Genomic DNA, 25,093 nt, shown 5'->3' with positions numbered 1-25,093 from the left:
ATTTATGAATCATATATCAAATTAAAGCTAATTTTTTTCTATTTATTATCATATATGGTTGCCTAATTAAATCCGGCCGCAAATAAGGGTTGCTGGCTGTTAAAAATTATAAATATTTACGCCTATTAGTACACCGACGCATTCGCGTGCGGCAGCGAAACAACGAGAAAAAGAGAGGATCGGCTGTTAATTATATTAAATCAATATTACTTTTTAAATTTGTCATTTTGAAAAGGACGACATATTTTCTTTCACTCAACCTTAAATATTCAACATCTTTAACAGCCGGCAACCCTTATTTGCGGCCGGATTTAATTAGGCAACCATATATGATAATAAATAGAAAAAAATTAGCTTTAATTTGATATATGATTCATAAATGTACGTTATGAACGTAAAAATTAATCGAAATCATACCTGTTTGCACCAGGCTGCCAAGATGTTGCGGCCAGGTGAAAAGCGGCAACCGTGATTTTTTTGAATCTTTATATCATTTGCCGTGATGTAGACTACATTTTATTCAAAAAACAAGTGAACGAATTTTTTTCCCAAAAATCGATTAGAAAAATGTTAATTAAACATGCTTGCGGCCAAATTTTGACTGGCAACCTAGTCGATATATATTCTCCTAATTATAAATATACATAAAAAGAATGCGTCGGTGTACTAATAGGCGTAAATATATATAATTTTTAACAGCCGGCAACCCTTATTTGCGGCCGGATTTAATTAGGCAACCATATATGATAATAAATAGAAAAAAATTAGCTTTAATTTGATATATGATTCATAAATGTACGTTATGAACGTAAAAATGAATCGAAATCATACCTGTCTGCACCAGGCTGCCAAGATGTTGCGGCCAGGTGAAAAGCGGCAACCGTGATTTTTTTGAATCTTTATATCATTTGCCGTGATGTAGACTACATTTTATTCAAAAAAACAAGTGAACGAATTTTTTTCCCAAAAATCGATTAGAAAATTTTTAATTAAACATGCTTGCGGCCAAATTTTGACTGGCAACCTAGTCGATATATATTCTCCTAATATACATAAAAATTCGGTTTTCAGCAAAAAACCGATGAGCGCACTAATCCTGCAGCCGGATCTTAGACTAGAAGTACCACAGAGTATCAAAACTCGCGGAATACGGAAATAGTCAGGAAGCCGAAAGGGTGCGACACGATTAATCAAATGTATTTCAATTTTCACGACCCCAAGGTGCGCCGCTAATGCAATCTCGTGATCTAAATAGTTCATTCTATCGCGTATAATCCACGCAACACGTAAATTCACATTCTTGCAAACACTTTAAATTCGAATGAGTGAAATAAAGCTGTGAGAACCGGATGATAAAGGCAGGTGTAAAAACATCAAAGCCTAAGTGAGTAACATTTAATGTACTGTTTACAAGAGAATAATGGGATTATTTTTAATATCTTGCAACACTTTCTTCTTATATTTGATACTAGCGGTCCGCCCCGGCTTCGCCCGTAGTACATATTAAGCAATAAAAGGTAGCCTATGTCCTTTCTCGGGTATCAAAATATCTCCATACCAAATGTCATGCAAATTGGTTCAGTAGTTTAGGCGTGATTGAGTAAAAGACAGACAGACAGAGTTACTTTCGCATTTATAATATTAGTATGGATTATTATGGTTGATATTATGTTATTTTTACACAAATATATTTTTGAAATAATATGAGTTAATAAAAAATTTCACGCATGAGTGTACCGTGTGACTTTAGACTGTGTGGTCTTATGTTGGTTTATTCATTAAAATTCTTTAAATACCATCTTTGGAATCTTAAAATACACAATTTATTATATTACAGTTTCAAACATGAAAACAATCTAATCTTCTAGGTTTATCATACGGGTTTAAATATAATTCAGTAAATAATATCCACCAAAGTAGAAAGTAGAAACAGTTGCTTGAGATTACTTGAACATTTCAAGCAGTTCAGTTAATTAAGTACGGACTAAGTCCAACCCTCTTATTAAGTTGTAGACTTATTATAATATTTGGGGCAAACAGATTTATTCATATTAGCCGCTGTTATTCATTTTGAGCATTAAATTAGATACATATTACGTAACGAGAAAACCGTTTTAATTATTTATTATCGACTTGTATTCTATAAAGAGTAGGTACCTATTATATGTGCAGTGACAAGAGTCCCTGTCTCCATTAATTTAAAAAGAAAATTACAAGCAGTTTCAAAATATAGATAAACACAGAATACGTAACAAAATGAGATGTGCTATGCATGTTTTCCATTTCTTTTAATATTATGTAATGTAATGGTACATAAAATAGTTAAATAAATAAATAAATGACCTACATTGTGCCTACAATCTACATGTCCTACAAAGACATTATTTTCTTCCAACCAGTAAAATCAATGACATACAATCAGCGAACTCTACATAAAAGTAATATTCTAATTATAGTTCAGAGATAATTAGAAGGTAATACTACGTTAGTTAACGTGTGCCAAATAGTGGAAATTCTCTGGGGATCGTTCATCTTGCACAGAGAGACACAGACTATAATAAAATAAACTAGGAATGACTATTGTTCCGCTCGTAAAGTTTGTGATTTACAGCACACTTTCGTGTATGGTAAACAACTAGAAACTAGTGAATTAGGATATATAATTATCACCCACGTTGCTGTGGCAATAAATTTGAGTTCAAGTTCACATTATTATTGAGGCGGCGCAAAATTTTTCCATATTCATAATTTATTAAAACGAAGATAGATAGAAATTAGAATATATTATTATCTTGTTTGGCACAAAAGTATTGAAGACATATCATTATGATAGTGGTTACAATTTTTATTATTTGATGAGATACTTTATTTATGAACTTATGAACTATTAAATGACCAGTCGCAACAAAAAAAAATGTGCATTGTACGTAGATATGCTCATTTTTCTGCCTTAGAGAGAGAAAAAAACACGTGGATTATGAATATAAACTAATTACCCAAAACCTGCAACTCCTGCAACCTAACATAGGTACTCACATTTAAAAATGTATCCTTGATATATTGTTATATGCGATTAAGTTAATTATGCTTAAGAAAATGTTTTCAAGAAGAACTCTATCTAACTTATAAATTGAAAGTCTTAAACAATTTTGCTATAATGCGATATGGAGAGAGCAAAGACAGCTTTATCGAATAGCCTGAGGTGAAATAGAACGTGAGTGTTAAAAATACATCACATAAACTAGGTACATTGTAGATAATGCGTACAGATTGCTTATGAAATTTGATAAAATATATACAAGTAGTTATTATATCAATGCAATTCCAAAGTAAATTTGGTTCGTGGGTTCCAAACATATTAGAATAACTGTACTATGCTAGTCCCTAGGCTCGAATCTCGTTGAAGGTAAAAAAGCTTATCCTCGGAAAGTTTGATTGCTTTTAAAGAAAATCTGATTAGTATGTTTTGAAATATCTCTACCTACTACAATTATATTTTATGTTATTTTTTAATATGAACCATGTTTTTATTTGCGGTCACTCATTTGAGGAACATGGGTATTATTTTTATTAGCAAAACGTATCTCAAACCTTTTTAAGCTTTTGAATAATGGACTTTTTGGGATTATGCAAAACAGTTTCTACTCAATAGAATATGGCATTATTCAAATAATATATTATCTTGTCAAATTTTAAATTAGCTTTATTAACAAATATTAAAAACGGAGATTAGTATAGCACATTGGTAGTCGTCACAGTAGTCGTATATATGTATTTTGTTCATTGAAAGGACAGAGATTCTGTGCCTAAATTGGTGTAATCGAGTAACATGTGAGACTAATGTATTTTTTGAACTGTGTTAGTAGTTATTTTGACAGGATCAAAATCAATAGTAATGCGATATACTCCAATCTATTAAATACTAGCGGTCCGCCCCGGCTTCGCCCGTGGTACATTTTTACGTTTTCTCTCCATAAGAACCATCCTCGTACTTCAAGAAATGTAATAAAAAAAGAATTAACGAAATCGGTTCAGTTGTTCTCGAGTTATGCGCTTACCAACACATTTTGCGATTCATTTTTATATTATAGATTTTTATAGGTAAATTAATATAGAGTAAGTCGCATAAATTTATTTGTAGAGCACAGCAAATTGCTCCATCAGAGTATCAACCATCTCCTGCAAAGGGCCCTGGAAATTTTCAAAATTAGGATTAACATAATATAGGGTTATACACTAGGTACCATCCGTATTTTATCCATTCATATAGAAAAACAGACAAATACACAAATTTTAAATTAGATTTAGCTACGGTAATGATTAATGATGTTTGTTGTTTCTAAAGCTAAAACAAAAATAGCCTGCAACACCACATGTGCAAATACTCGTGCATTTTGTATCAGAACTAATCTTTTTGTTCAATTGAAATAACTCCAACTCCTACACGATATTATTTATTGTGTTTTATTCAAAACTAGCTTTCCGCCCGCTGCTTCTCCCGCTTTGTCAAACCTAATACATAAATTATATACCGTCCTCTTCAATCACTCTATCTATCAAAAAAAGCATCAAAATCCGTTGTGTAGTTTTAAATATTAACGCATATTAATATACGGATATATGGACAGAGGAAGCGACTTTCGTTTATACTATGTAGTGATGAATGAATACAGTTAATTTTATGTTCTGTCAAGAAATATGTGTTGAGAAATTCCCAGTTTATATTCACAAGTGCACTTTGATATCGCATCGCGTCCTGTTCAATATCATGTGAGTGCATAAACGAACTGTCTTCGCAATGCTTTTGATAGAGTAAACAAATGAACATACCAATAGACGATAGCTGATATGATATTATAAGTAAATATATTTCTCATAGGTACGATTTCCGTCTCTGCTCTCTGCAGAATTGACAAATATGAGTCTCATTGCAGTGGAATGAAAAAGAGTTGTAATCAGAGATAGCATTTTTTTTAAATATATAAGAACCTGATCGTATCATAGAACCTTGAATATAATATATAAGCATTGCGAAAAGTTATATAATTTCCACGAAAACCTAATGTTTATATCAAACAATTATTTCAAGGTAACATAATAAATAAGAGAAAAATTTACGGTTCTGTTCTCAATCGCCTGCGTGTTTTTTAATCGCAATTATTCAATCTCACGAATGCTGAGTGTGTTGGGTGTTTATGTTTAATAAATAACTAATTTGTAATGCTTTGATGTAAATGAAAAAAAAAACACCTAATAATACTAACATTTATATGAACCTACCATTACACGATGTAATATAAGAATATATACAACAAAATGTGTACATTCGATGTGTATAGCTGACGTTGGCCGTAATTTTGGAAACGATGATAATATTATTATAACATGACAAGCTCATTACTTTACACCAAAGACTTTCCAAGTTTATCGCTGATTGCGTTTTAATGCGCCAAGTTAAATTAGCCTCAGAGTCAGTTTGACTTTGGCAAATAATCTACTTTAATACCTATAAGTCTGAACTCTGGAAATTCCCAATTCCTAATCTTTTCCACACAGTTCATACATTTTTATATTAATAGATTCATTCTTTAACCAATTTTATATGGAACCACATTTATTCAACAACTGATTACTTATCATATATAATTAAATAAGTGATTCGTTATAAACTGTCTCTATATGATATTAGTCAATATATAAAAGACTGAAGGACACGAAATATCAATTATCCTTTATAGTTTATACCACTATAAACAATAATCTATTAAATAATAAGTATATATTTTTTTAGAGAACCATAAATTGTAAAAACGTGAATCATAATTTATAATGATTAATTTATTGGCCTGGTCAGAGCGGCACCTCATAATTCAGGCTTGATCAATATGCGATAATACATGTCGGCGCAACGACAATAAACGACTACCGTCAAACTACTAAATAATTATAACTAGCTAAAGTTTACTTAAATCTTTTTAAATAAGTGGTTAAATTAACGAAATAATTAATGTTTGTTAAAAATGATAAAAATTCATTGCAAAAATTAGAGTGGCAACACTCTCAAACTAATTCTTGTGAGTCATGGTTTAATTTAAATACGAGCGTCCGACGGCACAGAGCACATTCACGCGCCGGCCGTTGGAGCGTTCGGAGCTCTCTCTGTAATTACGACGTGGAATAAAAGGGCAGTAAAAATACCTACAGGCGTTCAACTTCGAGTATGAGCGCCTGCCCTGATGATGGTGACGTCAGAATTGCTGACGTCACTCTTTTTAAAAATGGCCTTGGGCCTCTTCTTCCGTCATCAGAAGTTGGATAGAATTCAAGCTCACTCTTTTTAAATTTTAAACGTTTACGTAGTTTTGTAACGGCATACTGGCGTTTGTGTTTTTCTCGTGCGTTGTGTAAAGTAAAAGTTTGTTACGTGGATTATTGTAACGGGAGTGTGGTTCATCGAAGGAATTGTGCGTGCTATCTGCGCCTCTCTTTGTGATAAGCATAAATCTACGAGAACCTCCGAGAAATCTACGAGAACCTCCGAGAAATCTACGAGAACCTTCGAGAATCTGCCTATGTCACAAATGAGTAGGTGTTGGTCGCATGATACGCGAACGGACTGCTTCTGTCATGTGGAGTGTTTAGTGTTATGTAAGGTCAGTGTGGCCGAGGCAGTGTGTTTTTGAAATCCCGAGATGAACTACCGTAGTATTGTAATACGAGAAAAGGCGTACGAGGACGTACGATTGTCAATATGGCCGTGTTAGACGTAACTTTGGTTTAGTATTTTGTGGATGAATAGTTGTCATTATTTCATGTCAGAACATGATTAGCTTCTTAGATTAAATAATGTGAGTACAAAAAACTGATTTCTTAATAAAACAGTTAAAATCTACGAGAACCTTCGAGAACCTCCGAGAATCTACGAGAACCTTCGAGAACCTCCGAGAAATCTACGAGACCCTCCGAGAAATCTATGAGAACCAACCTCCGAGAAATCTACGAGAACCTTCGAGACTCTCCGAGAACCGACAAAAAACATGCCAAGATTATAACTTGACATTGTTACAGACTTTTACAACGAGGCTGGTGCAGAGCGCGCACCGCCTGTCAGTATGGCCGTGTCGGCGCAACGACAATAAACGACTACCGTCAAACTACTAAATAATTATAACTAGCTAAAGTTTACTTAAATTTTTTTAAATAAGTGGTTAAATTAACGAAATAATTAATGTTTGTTAAAAATGATAAAAATTCATTGCAAAAATTAGAGTGGCAACACTCTCAAACTAATTCTTGTGAGTCATGGTTTAATTTAAATACGAGCGTCCGACGGCACAGAGCACATTCGCTTTTTATAAGCCGCCGCAGAATCGACTCGCAGTGGCTGATGTCCGAACCTTGCTGGACTCGCCGCTGCCCACGATCCTCGCTGGCGACTTCAACGCTAAACACACGGCGTGGAACTCTAACATCGTGACCCCGGACGGCAGACGCCTGCTGGACGACGCAGACCGCCACGGCTACGAGGTGCTAGGACCAGAGGTCCCAACGCACTACCCGTACTGTACAGCCCACACTCCGGACGTCATCGATATAGCAGTTGCTCGAGGCCTCGTCGCCGCACCGTCGCTTGACGTCCTGGATGACCACCTCATCTCCGACCACCAAGCCGTCCTCTTGACGCTGACAATGACCCCGATGACAACATCACTGCCTTCTCCGAAACATCGCCAGGACTGGCGACACTTCGCTGAATACATGGCTGAACACTCGCCGTCCTTCAAAGTGGAGAGCCCTGCAGACGTCGACCGACTCGCTACGGACCTCAGCGCAGTCATGTCTAATGCGCTTCGAGAGTCCAGACTCGACGCTGCATCTACCCGGAAGAAACCTCAGCTTCCTGCCTACATACAAGCGATGTTAGAGGAGAAGAGGAAGCTGCGTAGACTGTGGCAAAACCTGAGATGTCCGACCATGAAGACGCGGCTGAACGCTCTGGCAGCCAAGATCTCAGACGCACTGGAAACGGTAGCAGTCGAATCTTGGCACACCGCCATCGAGCGAGCCGGTGACGACTGGTCCGGCATGCACCGCCTTTGCCGCCTGCTCTCGGGGAAACCGTCTCCGATTAGACCCCTCATGGCCGGTGACGGAACCCCACGCTACCGCGCTGAGGATCGAGCGGAGATATTTGCAGACCACCTGGAGACGCAGTTCATGCCTAACCCGACTACGAATGTGCAGCACGTAGAAACCATCGAGCGACATGTGAAGGATTACTTCGAACCGCCGATCCCGCCGACAGAAGACCCCGTCGTGTTCTCTCCTGGACGCGTTCAAAGGATGATTCGACGAACCAAACTACGCAAAGCCCCCGGTCCCGATCGGGTCACCAATGAAGCGCTGCGTCACCTTCCTCCGCGAGCCATCGCGACGCTGACGCGGCTCTTCAACGGAATCCTCCGTACCGGGCACTTTCCATCTCCGTGGAAGCTCGGCCGAGTCATCCTGATTCCCAAGCCAGGCAAGAATATAATGCTACCTGAGAGCTACCGACCCATCACTCTTCTGTCATCTACCTCGAAAGTCTTCGAAAAGCTACTGCTGCTGCACATTACGCCTCACCTTCAGCCACGCGACGAACAGTTCGGTTTCCGTGCCGAACACTCCACCACTTTACAAGTGACGAGAGTTCTGCACCACCTCGCTACCGCCTACAACAAGCGAGAACAGTCGGTCGCAGTATTTCTCGATATGGAGAAAGCATTCGACCGCGTCTGGCACACCGGACTCATCTACAAGCTGTCCACGTCTACTACTCCGCGTCGAGTAGTTAAGACTGTGGCCACCTTCTTGCAAGACAGGCGTTTTCAAGTGGCGGTTGAAGATGCACTGTCCACCGAGCGCCCCATCCGAGCCGGTGTGCCCCAGGGAAGCTGCCTATCGCCCGTCTGCTATAGCAGATATACGGACGACATTCCAGTCGCAGGCGGTGCCATTTTGGCGCTGTACGCAGATGACTCAGCTTTTATCACCACCTCGCTGAACGCCAAACATGCATCTGTAAAGATGCAGCGAGCACTGGACGCACTTCCCTCATGGCTGGAGGACTGGAGACTCAAGGTCAACGTGGGAAAAACTCAGGCGATTTCCATCGGTAGGGCGCGCATTTTGCCACCCCCGGTGTCTCTCATGGGCGAGAACGTCGAGTGGTCACCGAAGGCCAAGTACCTCGGTGTGACCATAGACAAGACCCTCTCGATGCGGCCCCATGTGAAAAACGTGGTCGCCCAGACGCGCGCCGTGCGGAACATACTCCGCCCCATGCTGGCGTCTCACCTGCCTCTCCGTACGAAGCTGTGCATCTACAAGGCGTACGTTCGCACGCGACTCACCTATGCGGCCCCTGCGTGGTTCGCGTTGACCAACGAGACGGACCGCAAGTCTCTGCGAGCGCAGCAGTCGCTAACGCTCCGCACCATCTCCGGAGCACCACGCTTCGTACGGAATCAGGTCATCTCCAGGGACCTGCGCATGGAGAGCCTGGACGACTTCGTTCGTCGCCTGAGTTCCTCTATGTTCGCGCGCGCCGACGGAGCACGATCCCAGCATTTGCAGGGCATCGCGCCATACCATCGACGACCGCCGGACATAAGAGGCCTACCACGTGACCTAGTCTCCTAGGACACGACCGCTTCCCCGCCGCTGGCTGATGGGCGCCCCCCGGCACCCTGCCGGCGGGCTCGACCTCGCTAAGCGGCGGTGAAGCACCCACGGACATTCTTCCCCGCTGCAGCTCGCAGATCGCCCGCGATACCTACGCGGGCTCGATCGCACTGCAGCAGGACACCTCCCGGATTCGACACCTCGGACCTTAGGCCCCACCCAGTGCCCCGCCTGTAGTTGCAGGCGGCGTTGCTACCACTGAAAGGGGCCGTCGCCCCGAACAGTTACCCCGAGGCCTGTGAAGGCTTGCGTGGAAGACCCGACGAGCGCACATTCACGCGCCGGCCGTTGGAGCGTTCGGAGCTCTCTCTGTAATTACGACGTGGAATAAAAGGGCAGTAAAAATACCTACAGGCGTTCAACTTCGAGTATGAGCGCCTGCCCTGATGATGGTGACGTCAGAATTGCTGACGTCACTCTTTTTAAAAATGGCCTTGGGCCTCTTCTTCCGTCATACACAATTGATCACTTCTAAAAATTAAAGATTGTATAGATATTGAACAAAACTTTCTGTGTATCTAATTGAAAGGTATATAAAATGATGATTTTTATCTTACATATTCTGTTATCGAAAAGTTATTTTTGAACAATCACAATCTTAAAAAGACTTAGAACAAAGAGTTAGTGGAGTGAGTTAGGAAAGAAGAAAAAGAAAACTATAGATTGCTAAAAAAATATAAAGTTTTCTTGTACGGAATCTTGAAGGAAGTACGTCGGCTCTTCTTTCCTAATTGAGTTGTAAATGAAAATTTCTCCAAAAACTTTGCCAGTTAATGTATTTAAGTCCTAAGAGTAAAGCCTTGTTCTTATATAAATGGGATTTCGTCCTCTGTGACCGTTCTTCTAAGTTAAAGAAAAAGCTCTTAATTTGAATACAAAGTAAATTGAAAGTTTAATTTCTCCTAGAAAATTTTCAACAATGATTTTGAAACTAGAAAAAGACGAGACTATTTTTATTCTCAAATTATAATTGGTGTACATAAAGATACCAACCAAAACTTCAGTATCTTACGCATAGCCGAATTAAATCTGCAAGCGCAGCAGTGGACTACCGAAAAAATTTAATGTTTTTTAATTTTAATGGAGCCGTTTTCGGTGACGGAATCGCTGTAGATATTGTTTAAGAATTCATCCGCGACCCCGTCGGCCAATCTCTCCTGTCTCCATGGTATGCAAGGATATTTTCTCGTTTTCAAAGGCCATCTGGGACTAAAGTGCTAAAACATTGAGACATTCTTTAATTAAAACAATATTGTTCCAATGTTCCAGGGAACTCACGTACCTACTTCTTTAAATTTGTTCTAGTTTCAAGTTAATTTTCTACTTTTGTTTTTCATTGTAAAATAATTTTTTCGTTACAAATAAAGTGGAAATTCATTACAATTAATATAATACCTAGTAGGATCAGGTCTTAAATTCCTATTAAGGTGTAGAAGACGTATAAAATGGTATTTTCTATACGTAAAATGCTAAGTAATTACGCTTTATTATGGCATTCACTTCAGAAAATAATAACACACGAAGATAAACTCTTCTGAGTGTGAATTAAAGTGATTGATGAGCGTTTTAGGTGGTTTTAGTGTGATATAAGATTTCAATAGGATTATAATGTCGTACGGAAAATGGATAGATATATATTCAATGTGCATAATACTTATACATTTTAAGTTAATGATTTTACAATTTCCATGACGTGAGCTTTTCATCAGAGGAATTAAAATATGAAAATATTTTTCTGAAGCATGAACATTAATTAATTCTGGTCATAATTTTATTTTGTCTGGACACATACCTAACCGTATTTAATGGTTCTATTAAATTCGTTTAGGTACTTCTCGTCTGTATCTTTTTAGTCTCTAAAGCCGAGAGATTAATGATCTTGAATACCCAAATTGGTACCTACTCTGGGATAATGAATGGTATTTATTTAATTTTATTGGCCACAATTCCAAAAGATCACTTCAATGTTATTAGTTCATTTATTACAGTTTATTGTCAATCACCATACATGTTTATTATAATACATATATTATTTTGTATGAACTCATAAGGGAAGACACTGTTTTCTGACGTACACACCTAATTCAGAAAACAGTGCAAAATTGTGAACCGAATTTTTTAAATTTTCTAATAGTTAAATATTATTATATTTTTTTTTAAATATTTTGATGCAATTTGTAATTTATACCTAGTGCTATTTAACAAAAATATAACATAAAAACCACTTTTACTTGGTTACACGTAATTGCCTAATGACTTATTCAGGCGCTGTAACAAACAATTAGTATATTTTATGGCGCCTGAGAAAATGCCCTATCCTTAATAATCAGTAAACTCATTTCATATTTTACTATAAAATACTGCTTATAATATTTTTATAAGCAGTATTTTATATTAAAGGACCAGTTAAATGTCTTCCACAGAGCGGATGTATTTCAGAACTAAATCTCATAAAGTTAAGGTAGGTACAACTACATAGTTCTAACCAGGGAAAGCAAGTTGTAACGGAAAATGTGTAACGGTAACATATATATCTACCTACTTTACGGGATAATAGGTCATTCTTTAGGTCTCAGACGTTTTTTATTTCGTCCTAACTAAATTATATTATTTATCAAGAATGGAGTCAATCTGGATTAACGTTAAAGAATGGAAATTAAATGGTAATTGTCTCATTGTTACTTCTATCGCTGCTGTGAGCTAGGATTCCAGTCTCAGATTATTTATTGTCTTTTACTATTTATACGACGACTGCCATCAATATATTGTTAAAAATTAAAATGAATTGAAATATATTATTAAATAAACGTTATTATTTCAATCGAAGTTAGAAAGTACATAGGTACCTACCTACTCACCATTATTTCTTGTATAGCCTATCTTTTCAAAGATAGATGGCAATGACCACAGACATAGATTTATTTATATAATCTATGCATTACCTACTCACAAGAATCTTATATCTACTCACGACTGTCGACAATGTCAGTGTCAGTATTAATTCGAGATGGAAGTGCAAGCTGATGCAAAAACGCAATAATCCCCTGTAGTACTAAAATGCCATTATCAGCTAAATTTAGACGTGGTTAGTTTTGGGTTTGTTACGCAGATAGTCCTTTGGGTCCTTTGAATTGAAATACATTTAACACTCTTCAACAGTCATTTCATTGAGTATTATTTGACAGCAAGGTCAAATCTGTGGGTCAAATGCTGTTCTTACAATATATAAGCAGTTAGATCGTTATAAATTCTTCGATAAGAAAAAAGAAAGAAATTCAAACTGCGTAGCAGTTAAAACAAACTGAGTTCTAAAATTTGTTAAAATAACATTTTAGTATAAATTTCCAGAAATGTTAACAGCAATAAAAGCAGCGAAGAAAAATAAAGAGCAACAAAATGAAACGGAAGGTTCTGAAAAAGAATCTGCGAACAACGAAGACGATGTAGTTAGAAGCGCGTCGATTTTATCCAAGCCAGTCAGTTCTACGCAAGGTCTTAAAATCGAAGATAGTTCTAATACGGATACTAGAAAACCAGACAAACAGAACCCAATAAAATAGTTTACATAATTTGTATATTTTAATTTAAGTACAATATAATTTTTTATTACTAATATAACATATCATAGATGCATAGTACGAAACCTTTTTTTACAATGGTTAGAAAACAATAACACTTTTCTAATGGTAGTGAGTTTTATAAAGGTAAACACATAGTTGGCTACATAATTTGATATCTTGTTATGTACTTCCAAAAATTAATAAAAACATTTAAGAAATACTACCATGCTCCATGCTCTACATTTTATAGTTTTTCATTGAAATAGAAAAGCTAGCTAGTTGGTACAGTATCATTTATCTTTATTATAAAAACCAGCTGAACAGATTTTTTGAATATCTGGTTAGATATTATAATCGGAGCGGAGACTCACAATTTTGAAATATTATTAAAAATAAAACTAATGCAGAGAAGACGAACATATTATGAGAATTCGTTTTAATATCATTTATGTGAAGAGACATTCATTTGTAAATGTCATTTTGAGTTTAACCTTCGAAAAGGGGAAGGTTGCGCACTTAGATTACAAAATAAAGTACAGATGGAGCGTTGCCGAACTAAACCGAATAATTTATCGTCATTTTCAATAAAGCTATGTGTGCTGTCATTTCGCCGCTGCACTGTACGTACACGGTGCTTCTGTGTGCGTGTAATGTTGCCAGATATTGAAAAATTTCCCAAAATTTTCCCCGACTACGGAAAAAAGAGGGTTATGTTTTTCGAGTTTATGTATGTATGTAAAATATTTCTTTGACACGCCCTGCAGTATAAACCGTTGGACCGATTTTGAGTTGTGTGGTTTCATTGCAATGATCTGAATTATTATGTTAGTGGCGGTAGTGACGTAGGCTATATACATAAATGAGAAGTCAAGTTTTAATTTTTATTTAAATTCTTTTATTACATAAAGACGTACCTGCCTACTAAAGTTATATATGGACAAAATAATTGTATTCAATTTTTTATTAAATAAATTACATAAAAAAAAGTTTCAATATTAACTATAATAATTATATTATTTTTTATTTTTCATAATATATGAATACGAATAGCGGTAGTTTTTAGTCGAGAATACGGGACATTTTATTTTCATCATATCCATCATGGAGTTCACATAAATTAAATCGCTAGCGAAAACGACTATGACGTTTTTAAGCTTTATAAAAGTAACAAAATAATGTATTATGCTTATTAAAATAATCTAATAATTATCAATTATCATGAACCTTTAGTGCACTATACAAATAATCACATTCACGATCGAAAAATCCAACAGCATTACCCTGAAGATCCTTTAACCATTTTACCGTTTTACAAATAAAAATGGCAAATTCATTTTCAAAATACTGGCAACATACGTTGAAGTTTTGTATTCCTTCATATCTGTAAAATTATTATTCGTATTAAAGAAATAAATCAGCCAAATAATCTACAGAAAACCTGTGAAACGATGTTTTATCTTTTTTTTTGTTTTCGGGAACAAATTTTACAGCGTTTTATTATCACAAGACGGCATTTTTTACTTAAATTGCAAACCCTTTTTGACGTATTGCATGACACTATATGCGCTATAGCACTGGTGCAGCGACGTATTTGTTTTTGATTTCGTATTTTCTTTGACAAGGGCGACGGGCGGTTGTCATGCTCCATCTGTACTTTATTTTGTAATCTAAGGTTGCGCACTTTATAAAAAGGGTTCGGTTCATAAGAGACACATCAGAATTTATATGTAGAGAGGTATAGAAACATAACTCAATTTTCAAAAGTAGATTATAATTAACATATAATTGATACAAATTACTTCTAATAACATGTACTCTAGTTAAAATAATATTCGTAACCACCCAATGTAATTTCTAAACTATTAATTTTGTCTCTATCACCATTAGTTCTTAAATGTTAACATTCAAACATCACTTTTGTATCAATTACCTGATAAATGTGTTTTTGCGTAATACAGAAGTAGGTTAGTTCCTTTCGGATTTCCTGTAAGTTTCAAAATATATGGAGTGCAGAGTAGAGGTCGACGTTGGCGGCGTATCGGCGCCACAACCGTACTCAGTGATTACGATGCTACACTACAAATAATATAAATCAAATGCTGATAGTAAAGCGAACGCGCAAATTTATGTAGCAATTCGACGCTGTAATGGTTAATAGTAAATAATGCGAATTGAGCTTCAGTGTAACAGTGGTATCTATTACTTTTAAAGAAGCTTGTTATTGATTTATACACTACAAGCTTTCTGCCTGTAGCTTCGCCGTTGTAGTTAAAGTAGGTAAACCCGCATTATTCCAGTTTTCGTGGGATTTATGAACCAAAAAATATTCTATATTATTTCTCGAGTCTCAAGATTTATATATTTGTACCAAAGGACAATGAGTAATGGTGGGCCCACCTCTCAATAGAAGTGAGAAACTCATGAATGAATTGGTATTTTTATACCGAATATAACTTAGTATTACATCAAAGGTTAAAAGTCAGTACTTTCGGAGTTATACTGTCATAAAAGTGATCCCAATCCCTGCAATTAATTATCGTAGTTTACTTCAATATATTACCGAATAGTGTTAGAACCGTATTACATGTAAATTATTAATTACCGTAATAATTATATTATAATTTACCGTATTAATTGTTCGAAACCAAGTTGGAGGAAACGCGATAACACAATATTATTGTACTTGCTTGACCGGACGGCTAACTGTAGGTACTTGCGCTCATATAATATCTTTGATTTGGTACCTAGGAGTTGGGAGATATCAACCATTCCTGGTCCCCGCGGCTTTTTTAAACGAAGTAATTGTTATCGATGTACAGGACGATGAATAAATCTTATTTAAAGTGAAATACGTGTATTATTACCATTGTACCTTATAAAAATCCATAAATAATAAGTTAGATTAAAATACTTTAAGACGCCGAAAGTACTAACATTTGACCATAGTTGTAATAATAAATAATGTTCCGCTTAAAAAGCCCTATGCAATGGTATATCACATGTTACTATTGCGGGTTGGGCCCAGACTCCATACATTTGTTTCCCATTGTCCTTTCATCCAAATCGGTTCAGTGTTTTGGACGTGAAGAAGATAGAAAGATATTGTTATTTTCGCATTTATAACATATATTAGTTATTCCTTAAACGATATTTTCACGTTGAGACATAAAACATTAGTATCGGATTATAGGGTAGGGCAATTCTATTAAAACCAGATATTGATGTGGGTGTTTAATATTTACTTTTCTCTCATTCGAGGGTGGACGATAAAGACCAAACAAATTGTTATTGTGGAAAGTCTTAAGCAAAGATTATTAAATACTCGGTCACGTATATACGTGGGTATACCACAAACCTCTGGTGAAAACAATAAAACTGCTATATTTTCGATCTATCCATACAAACACGCAGTGACATAAATAGCTTCACGGCTGATCGGTACTGAAAGACGAACTTAGGAATAATACTAGCTATCCCACTTGCCAAGAGATAAATCAATGCACAGGAATGCCATAAAACAACATTTTATTACATCTGATATAAAGAGTTTGAAGTCTTATCGACTGGTACTTAATTTTTATACATTTTAATAAAAATACCTCTTATACATTATAGACAGTAGAAAGCTCCCTAAAAATTATTGCGTCGTTATAACACAGTTGACAGATATATACTACGTACATATCCATAACTATAGTCCTTTTCAACTAGGATGATTCCTGTGACACTTCATCGTGTTCCGAATTACGTATTTTATGTTTAAAACGCCAAAATAATTTTAGTGCATAATATTTTTATTTTACGGCGGCATTATTACCAAAAATATAAAAATGAAACATCTTAAGCTTATAAATCAAAAACAGTATTGTTTAGTTTAATATAATGAAAAATAAAATAAAATAACACAAAAATATAATACCTAGGCAATTCGTGTACATGAAATGGATCGTTGAAAAATCATAGAGTTGGAAAATCAAATAATCGGCGCCCATCTTGTGATCGTTTGTCAATCGAGTCAATCGTCTGTACGAGTGCGACAGCCTTATATACAAGTTGCATTTTTATATTGAGACTTTACTGTTATTGTTACTAATTGCTATTGTTGAATTTTTGTTGCTGTTGTTTGCTAAGTTTCCTTAGTTAATTGTTGGCGAAATACCGAAAAAACTTTTTTTGGTACTTTATTCAAATCGATTTCATTTCCATATAAAATATTATCGATTATCGGAAACAATTGATACGATTTCAGTAAAGGACATCTCTACGCGTGTCAAAAATCGATGTGTCACAGAAATCATCTTAGGTGGAAAGGACTATATAAGCAATTATGTGCTTATCTCTCATAACTTCTCAAGATAGGATGTTTGGCTATAATATGCAAATTCTAAAATAATTTTACCTAGATATGTAATATTTACAATTTTGCATACGTAAATACTAGATTTTACAATCTCTGTTGAAGTGTAATCTGCTATTTTCAGTACGTTCACCACAAAGGGAATCTAAAACGTTGTGTTTATATAGCACAATAATGTGGTTTGCATTACAAGCATTCTCTAGCAGCATTTGCTAGCAATCCAAGCTACAATTACATATTTGAATGGAGTTCTATTCCGAGTCTATTTGTTTGTTGTATGCAACGAATTTTCTTCAAAACCACATTAAGTTTAGATACGTCTAGGGAGACATTGAGAGAGATATCGATAAAAAGAACAAATAGTTTGAAGTAAATATTATAACAACTACCATTTGTTTTTATGATCATTTTTTTTCAGTAGGTACCTATATCATAACAAAGCAAAATGTTCTTTCAAAACCACCCGGAATTAACTCGCATTAAAGCATATAATTAAAAAGTTCAGCTCAGGCTCAGCTATAATTTTATATAATAAAATACACATTTTGTTAAGTATTTCGTGACTCTATCTTTCTCGTAACTTTCTTTGTTCCCAATAGCTTTGTTATTTGTTACTCAACGCCTGTGTTATTTTAAGGAAATCTATCCATTATTTCAATGTTTTTCGTATCATTTCTAAAACCAGAATGTGTATCTACGCTATCCTTTTGGTTAAAAGTAATTGTTATGAGAATGAGACGTTTAACGGCGGAAAAGAAATCGGTACCTTTGACAATGAAAGAAAGACAAACACACAAAATAATGCATTTTCACCTTTATAATTTTATTTTTTATTTTTAGGGATTTGGACAAGTATAATACCTACTATTTTAATACTATTTCTCTGAAATGACACGAAAAATGATGTCGTTGGATCACTTGTATTATTCTATTATAGTTTTCAACGGAAATATTAAAGGAAAATATCTTAGAAAATATATAATATATATGTCTATAATCTAGGTATTCTCGCTTAGAACACGCAGCCAGCTAACGGTGCATTTACATCAAACGAATATAGAGCTAGAGCAAGAGCAAGAGCATTGTTTCGTGATCTTTTAGTGTAAACGAAAACCCGTATTCAGTGTTGTTCGGTATAAGATATTGCATAGAATCATTTCGAGCGCGCAAAGAACAAAGAAAGAACGCTCTACGTCTGTTTACACTAAAATAATTTGACATAGTGGGGTTAGAACGAGCCTTCGCTCGTTTGATGTAAATGCATCTTTACATGAACAAGTATACATTAATTGTTAAAGCGCCATCTTTGGAGCAGTAGCGAAACAACTAAATCATTAAAATTATGATGCTCATAAAATATTTTTAATATTGAACGTGAGATGGCGTTATTGATTTTTTAAATAATAGTTTAGCAAACTGCTTCAATTTACTATTAAACATATTACTACCGGTAATAATAAATAATCAGCGATTTCCCAAGTTTATTTAGGAATAAGAATCTGCTTACTTAGGAAAAAATAAATTAATTCGTATCGATAGCTTTTGAGTCTTCCTTCGTATGTACTTCTTATAATATAATAACCTGTATTTATTCACCTGTATTGACCTTAGCACGATATTTGGACGTGCTTTGCTTAAAACGTGGGTATAGGCATTATCCTATTATCAAATGAAAAACTGGTTTGCCAGTACATAAATTAGGTTATATGTAAGTACCACAGAGTACATATTTAATACTGGAACTTGTACTGGAATAACAAAGCAAGTTTTTGACGATGCGATATTAGAAAAAGTTTGTTCGTAAATATATTGCAAGTTTCTTATACCATATTAAGTTTTAGCCTGTGGTTTTAGCCCATCGTTGGTAACACATGTAGATAAACCACAGGATAAACTTTTGTTTCGGTATACCTACTCGCTTAATCACGTAGTAATGTGAATATAATAGATATTATATTATTTGTTTTAATATTAACTAATATAACTAACCAACTTAACTGAGTCGTTAATTTGTGTGTGATGAGTGATTTGATAAAATAAATTGTAAGATATTTTTATACTAATGATTTTAGTTATAATTAACATTTATATTAAAAACTCATTATAAAACATAAATTGACAGCAACAAAATTGTCATTATCATCGAGTATTTGTTTACATTTGTAAAATCTTGTTTTATTTATATTATATTTTCGTGAATCAAGAAAATCATGGATACCGAAGTGGAATTACCGAAAAAGCGACGTTTACCAAAGCTTATGGCATGCATGACTAAAACCAGTCTGGAAAATCTGCGAAATAGAGCTTTATTCAGTTTAGATGCTCTAGATGCGAAGGGAATACGAAGGTAAAAGTATAAAAAAAACTGGCTAGCCTACTCAACTTTGTTGCTCTCAAAATAGATTATGTACCTTGTTATATTATTTCTCATTGATGCGTCTCAGTCACAGCATGATGTTGCAGCTTTCCTCAATGAATGGACTACGAGTATCATAGGTATTTAGCATATAAAGAAATTCTCATTTCAAACCAGAAGAACCTAAAGTTAGCTCGTTCAAGCAAGCAATCAGACTACTTATATGAATTAAAAGGCTTAGAGAGAAAGATATAGGATTTACCTACTCTATTTAGTCCGATTAGACGTTATAACTTATAATATTGCTTTATCACTATAGAAAGAAACTATAAATCTCTATCGTAATTTCTATTTTCCACTCCCTTCTTGACCCAAAAGGAATCAGCATGTTGATTTAGTACCCAAATAATTATTGTTCTTTTATCTGCTTTTTTGTTTTCATAAAAAACATACATTTTCTCTACAACTCTTTGTTTTTACAAAAACTTTTGTTAACTTATTGAAAAAAATATGAGGTTCGAATAAAAACATCCTATGTTAGATAAAATACTTATAATGATACATTTTTGTGAGTAATTAAATGCGTGGGTAATGTGGGGGTAATTAAATTGTGATAACAAAAAGAAAAATTCACTCACAATTCACAAGCCACAAAAAACTAATTTACATAATAAGTAACGATTATATACCCTTTTTTTTGTAAAGCTCTGATTATGCTTAATTGAATCACGTTATACTTTTTGTTCAGCTTGTTTCTTTGTTTATTAGTATTGCGTTCATTTCACACTTACTTCATAAAGCAGTCATGATATTGTTTTCCTGTTTGATCGATCTGATCTCTGAAACATGTGAACCTTTCTTATTATTCACTAATAGTTCGAGGTAGTTATCAAAGCATATTAGGCCAAAATAATAATGAAAATTACAAAAATGGACTAATATGATAAGCGTAATATTTATAATCAAATTGATCTTGTATGTTAAAAAGTTAAAAGATACAACATCTTTTCAATATTTATTTACTATTTAATTGTAACAAATATACAATTTCTATAACCATTAAAACTTTGCTCACAATATTTGAACAGGAGAAAACGTCCACTACATCAATGTCTTATACTCGAACTGCGGGAGTCTGGTTTTTTTGAGTCATCCGATTATCTCCAAGATCTTATTTATGATAACATCCAGTTGGTTCAAAAGGACGACATAGGCATTGTCGTTGATTTGAGAAATAGAGAGGATTATCTGGAGCATATATCTGCAGGACTTATTCGGGCGGAAAAGTGCCGAGATAAAGGTAACTGTTCACTGAAATTACGTCCTTATTATTATCTTTATGTAACACCTTAAGAATAATTTTCCCCTCAGAATAAATCTTTATAAGTCGCTGTCACTCATATACTGAGGTAGGAATAAGGAAACAAATAATGAAAGTAACAATATTACTGACATTTTCTATATCTGTGCCTGAAGGGTTTCGTTTTTCGAGTATATTCGTAAGACTTCCTTCGGCTATTTCTGTACGGTTACCTAATAGCATGATGGATTTCTATTTCTGACGCATTTTTTATTTATTTGATTGTGAAAATCACAGGGCGTCAATCATAATAATAAAAATAGTGCATATCAGGTTTTTGGAACTTTCTCTTTTCTTATCGGCGAACTTTTTGGTTTTATAATAATAACCTGTTTTTTCTAAGGGGATACAAAAAAGGAAAGCTTGGAGTTGCTAGCATTAGCGTTGCAATATGCTGAAAAAGGAAAAGGAATATTGTGGCTTGCTGAGAAGTTTTTTCATGCTTCAATAGCTGTATCTAGTCAATTTCTTATTGACGGAGGTAGACAAAAGGGCTGCTGCAAATACCATTATGCTAAATTCTTGCTCGATAAATGTAAGTTATATTGTAAAATTAGTAATTGAGAAAGACAAATAATAATAATTAAAACATTTTTATTTTACAGTTCCTGGCGCAGATCCAGAAGAGCCTTTTGTAATTCTGACAGAAGTCAGGGATAGTGCTATTGGAAAGGTGTGTTTTGTTAAATATTATTCACATAGATAATTTTCATTTTTATATTGATGTATATTTTGTGTGTTAACATTATTGTTTTATTTAAAAGCTTTATTTGGATAGCTGCATAAAACGTGTGACTAACAAGTTTTAAGTTCTGTAAATATAATCACAGGATTGGCCTCTTTACGAAGCAACTGATGAAGAGGAACCGATCTCATCTGAATTGCTATTTTGTGCTACAGCAATACAACTACATAGAGTGCTTGTAAATAAATCAAGGTCATGTAGGAAAATGGATCCTGCGAAGTCTGAAAGACTAGCTCGCTTGGCTGAGAGGCGAGCTAAAGATGGTTAAACATATTTATATTGATAATATTCTTATTTACTAACTTAATTTTAGTGTAAACATAAGTCAATAACCCAAAATTTATCCACACATTTAAAATTCAATTAATGTTGTTTTGTATAACGGTTCTATATAATTAATGAATAAAACCAATGTCATATTATTAGTACTTGGACGAATTTAATGTATGTTTACAGAATAAACTTCTGCGACGATATTTTCCATTTGATTATAACAAGGTTGTTTACAACTGCTGATCTAATTCGTTGTCATGATCAAGGCCACATATCAAATAAATTTGATTGGATATCTTTATAACAACTAATTTTAATGATATAATATCTTCCTAGCAAATGATATACCGAAAACTGCGGAAGCTATCATTGAAATCGGGATTAGTCAACTGACGATGAATAATTTGAACAATGCTCAAAAAACATTTGACAAGGCATTTAAAATATATTCTGAACACAATGATATTAAGGGCTTATGTGAAACTAGAATGCATATGGCAGCTGTGATGCAAAGGTATTTATTACAATACCTACCATATTTTTACCACCGACCTTGCTTATTATGTCTTCTTAGATAGAATACGTAAATATTGTTCAACTAATAATGTGTTACTCTAAACAAGGTGCGTAGATAGGAATGCACGTTAACACTGGACTTTGCTTATCCCCAACCTTGGTACTTTCCTTAATGATCAAGGCAACCATGTACGTCTTTTAATGATAATCAGATAGAAGTTATATTGTTGTATTGTGGCTATAGCTTCTGGTTTAACTTGAAATAATCTTGGCACGTGATCACAAAAATGAGATCCATAACGTGGTATTTTAAAGTATTTTTAAAATTTTTACCAGGTTAGGGGAGCATGAAAAAGCGGCAAAGTTATTGACTGAGATGGGCGCATTAGCAATGGACCATGGTCTACGTCTTCAATTGGGACAAGCATTGCACCTGTTAGGAGAACTGCATCTCAGGAGAGAAAGGCCTGAACTGGGCACACAGCATCTTACTGAAGCTTTTCAATGTTTCTTGGGAATAAACTGGGTATGGTGCTAAAGAAGTGTATTGTATTACTGTATAATGTATTAGGTTAAGTTCTTTTATTGATAAAATTATAATTAACATTTTTTCAATAGAAAATTAACGCTACACTATAATTTAAACCTATCGAATCGAAATATTTATAATAGAAAAATTGTATAATTTACATCACCTATGATTCAATAACAATTCAACAGAGTGATTAAACTAATGGAAAATTAAAAAAAAAATAAAAAAAATACGGCATACGATGGTGCCGATAAAAATTGCTAATTTATTATATAGATCCTACAGAACGATTCAGAAGCATTTGATTTCTTATAATATTACTTTTATATATGTTTTGTTCTTCATTTGGATTTATACTGAATATATTTAAAAGCTCGTAGTTCTGATAGAGTTAACTTAAATCACTTGAATGAATCTCGCTTCGAAGTATATTATTATATGTGTAGGTACCTGTTTAAAATACGATTACATCGTAATTATGAACATACCTCGTTGATTATTTATTATTGGTCCGTTTGAACAAGTTTTTTTGAAGTGAAACTGGAAAAAATTCGGGGTTGGAAAAAATTTGGTGTAAGATTTTATCGTTACGCGTGACATTTTTCCGTTACGCGCCATCTTGATTCGACGTATTATTTTTTGAAAAATAAGGTCATAAAGAAGTTTCACTTCTTACGTGTGTACACTAGTGCACGCACACATTTTTTTTTTACGTTTGTCTAATTGTTTATTAAAGTTTTCCTTATTTTACTAAACTACTTCAGCTTCAAGGTATTAGTATTATTGTAATCCTTAGAGCAAACTGAACCACATTCTTTCGTTTTCAGTAATTATACGTCGTAAATATTCAACTTACCTATATTGCTAGTTTTTAATCATTATTAAAACCTCTTAAAAGTAATAATTATGTGCTCTTCTTTATAGTTCAGGATACATCGCCCATTTTTGAAAGTGACTACTATCAAGCTAATTTTCCGTTTGTAGCTTTATTTTGATGAGACGCCCAATAATTTCGTGTACGAAAGTCTCGATTGTGGTAGCTAACAGAGATAATAAGGATAAAAATTTTTGATTTGATGGTTCTCAAGTATTTATTACTAACTGAATTTTTTTTGTTCAATCTCAAGATAATTACCTAAATTATTCGAAAAAATATTTGTCCTACAAAATCTATGGTTGGTTCAAAGAGTCCCCCTTTCCAAAGTGTATCGATAACGAGGTCATCATAAATGATTACTAACAAGCTGATTTTTTTGTTTTCACTTAATTAATGTTTATATAATTCAACAGACATATTGTCCTACAAATTGCGTAATAAATATTTGAGAACCATCAAATCAAAAAATTTTATCCTTGTTATCTCTGTTAGCTACCACAAGTGTTTTAGTGGGAGTCGAGCATGCTTCGGCACGAACTGGGCCACGCTCGCACCGGGGAAGGTACCACACCCTCACAGAATATCGGCGCCATAGTGACAGTTTACTGTCGCGTTCCGTACGGTGAGTGAGGGGTCCGGAGGCCCACATCCCTTCCTATCCCCAACCCATCCTCTCCTCCCCTATCCTTAATCCCTCCCATCCTCGCCCCTTTCTCCCTAATTCCTTCCAAATCCCTTAATCCTTCCAATATCTCTCTGGTAGGCAACAACCATAACCTCTGTTATGGTCT

At 34.8% G+C, this 25,093-nt stretch overlaps 1 protein-coding gene across 1 annotated transcript in view; it reads left to right on the top strand.

The window, feature by feature from the left end:
• LOC123691897 overlaps positions 1 to 25,093 on the top strand; it is a 33,677-nt gene that overhangs the window by 5,947 nt on the left and 2,637 nt on the right. The window contains exons 2-8 of the mRNA XM_045636483.1: positions 19,848 to 19,990; positions 21,088 to 21,299; positions 21,703 to 21,894; positions 21,965 to 22,032; positions 22,190 to 22,367; positions 22,714 to 22,891; positions 23,230 to 23,419. Of these exons, the coding sequence (XP_045492439.1) occupies positions 19,854 to 19,990; positions 21,088 to 21,299; positions 21,703 to 21,894; positions 21,965 to 22,032; positions 22,190 to 22,367; positions 22,714 to 22,891; positions 23,230 to 23,419 (1,155 nt within the window). The 5' untranslated portion in view covers positions 19,848 to 19,853. The remainder of the gene's footprint in view (positions 1 to 19,847; positions 19,991 to 21,087; positions 21,300 to 21,702; positions 21,895 to 21,964; positions 22,033 to 22,189; positions 22,368 to 22,713; positions 22,892 to 23,229; positions 23,420 to 25,093) is intronic.

This window comes from Colias croceus, chromosome 5, assembly GCF_905220415.1.
Source record: "Colias croceus chromosome 5, ilColCroc2.1".
In the NCBI taxonomy this organism is placed as follows: Eukaryota; Metazoa; Arthropoda; class Insecta; order Lepidoptera; family Pieridae; genus Colias; species Colias croceus.
This window is presented reverse-complemented; position numbering and strand designations above follow the sequence as displayed.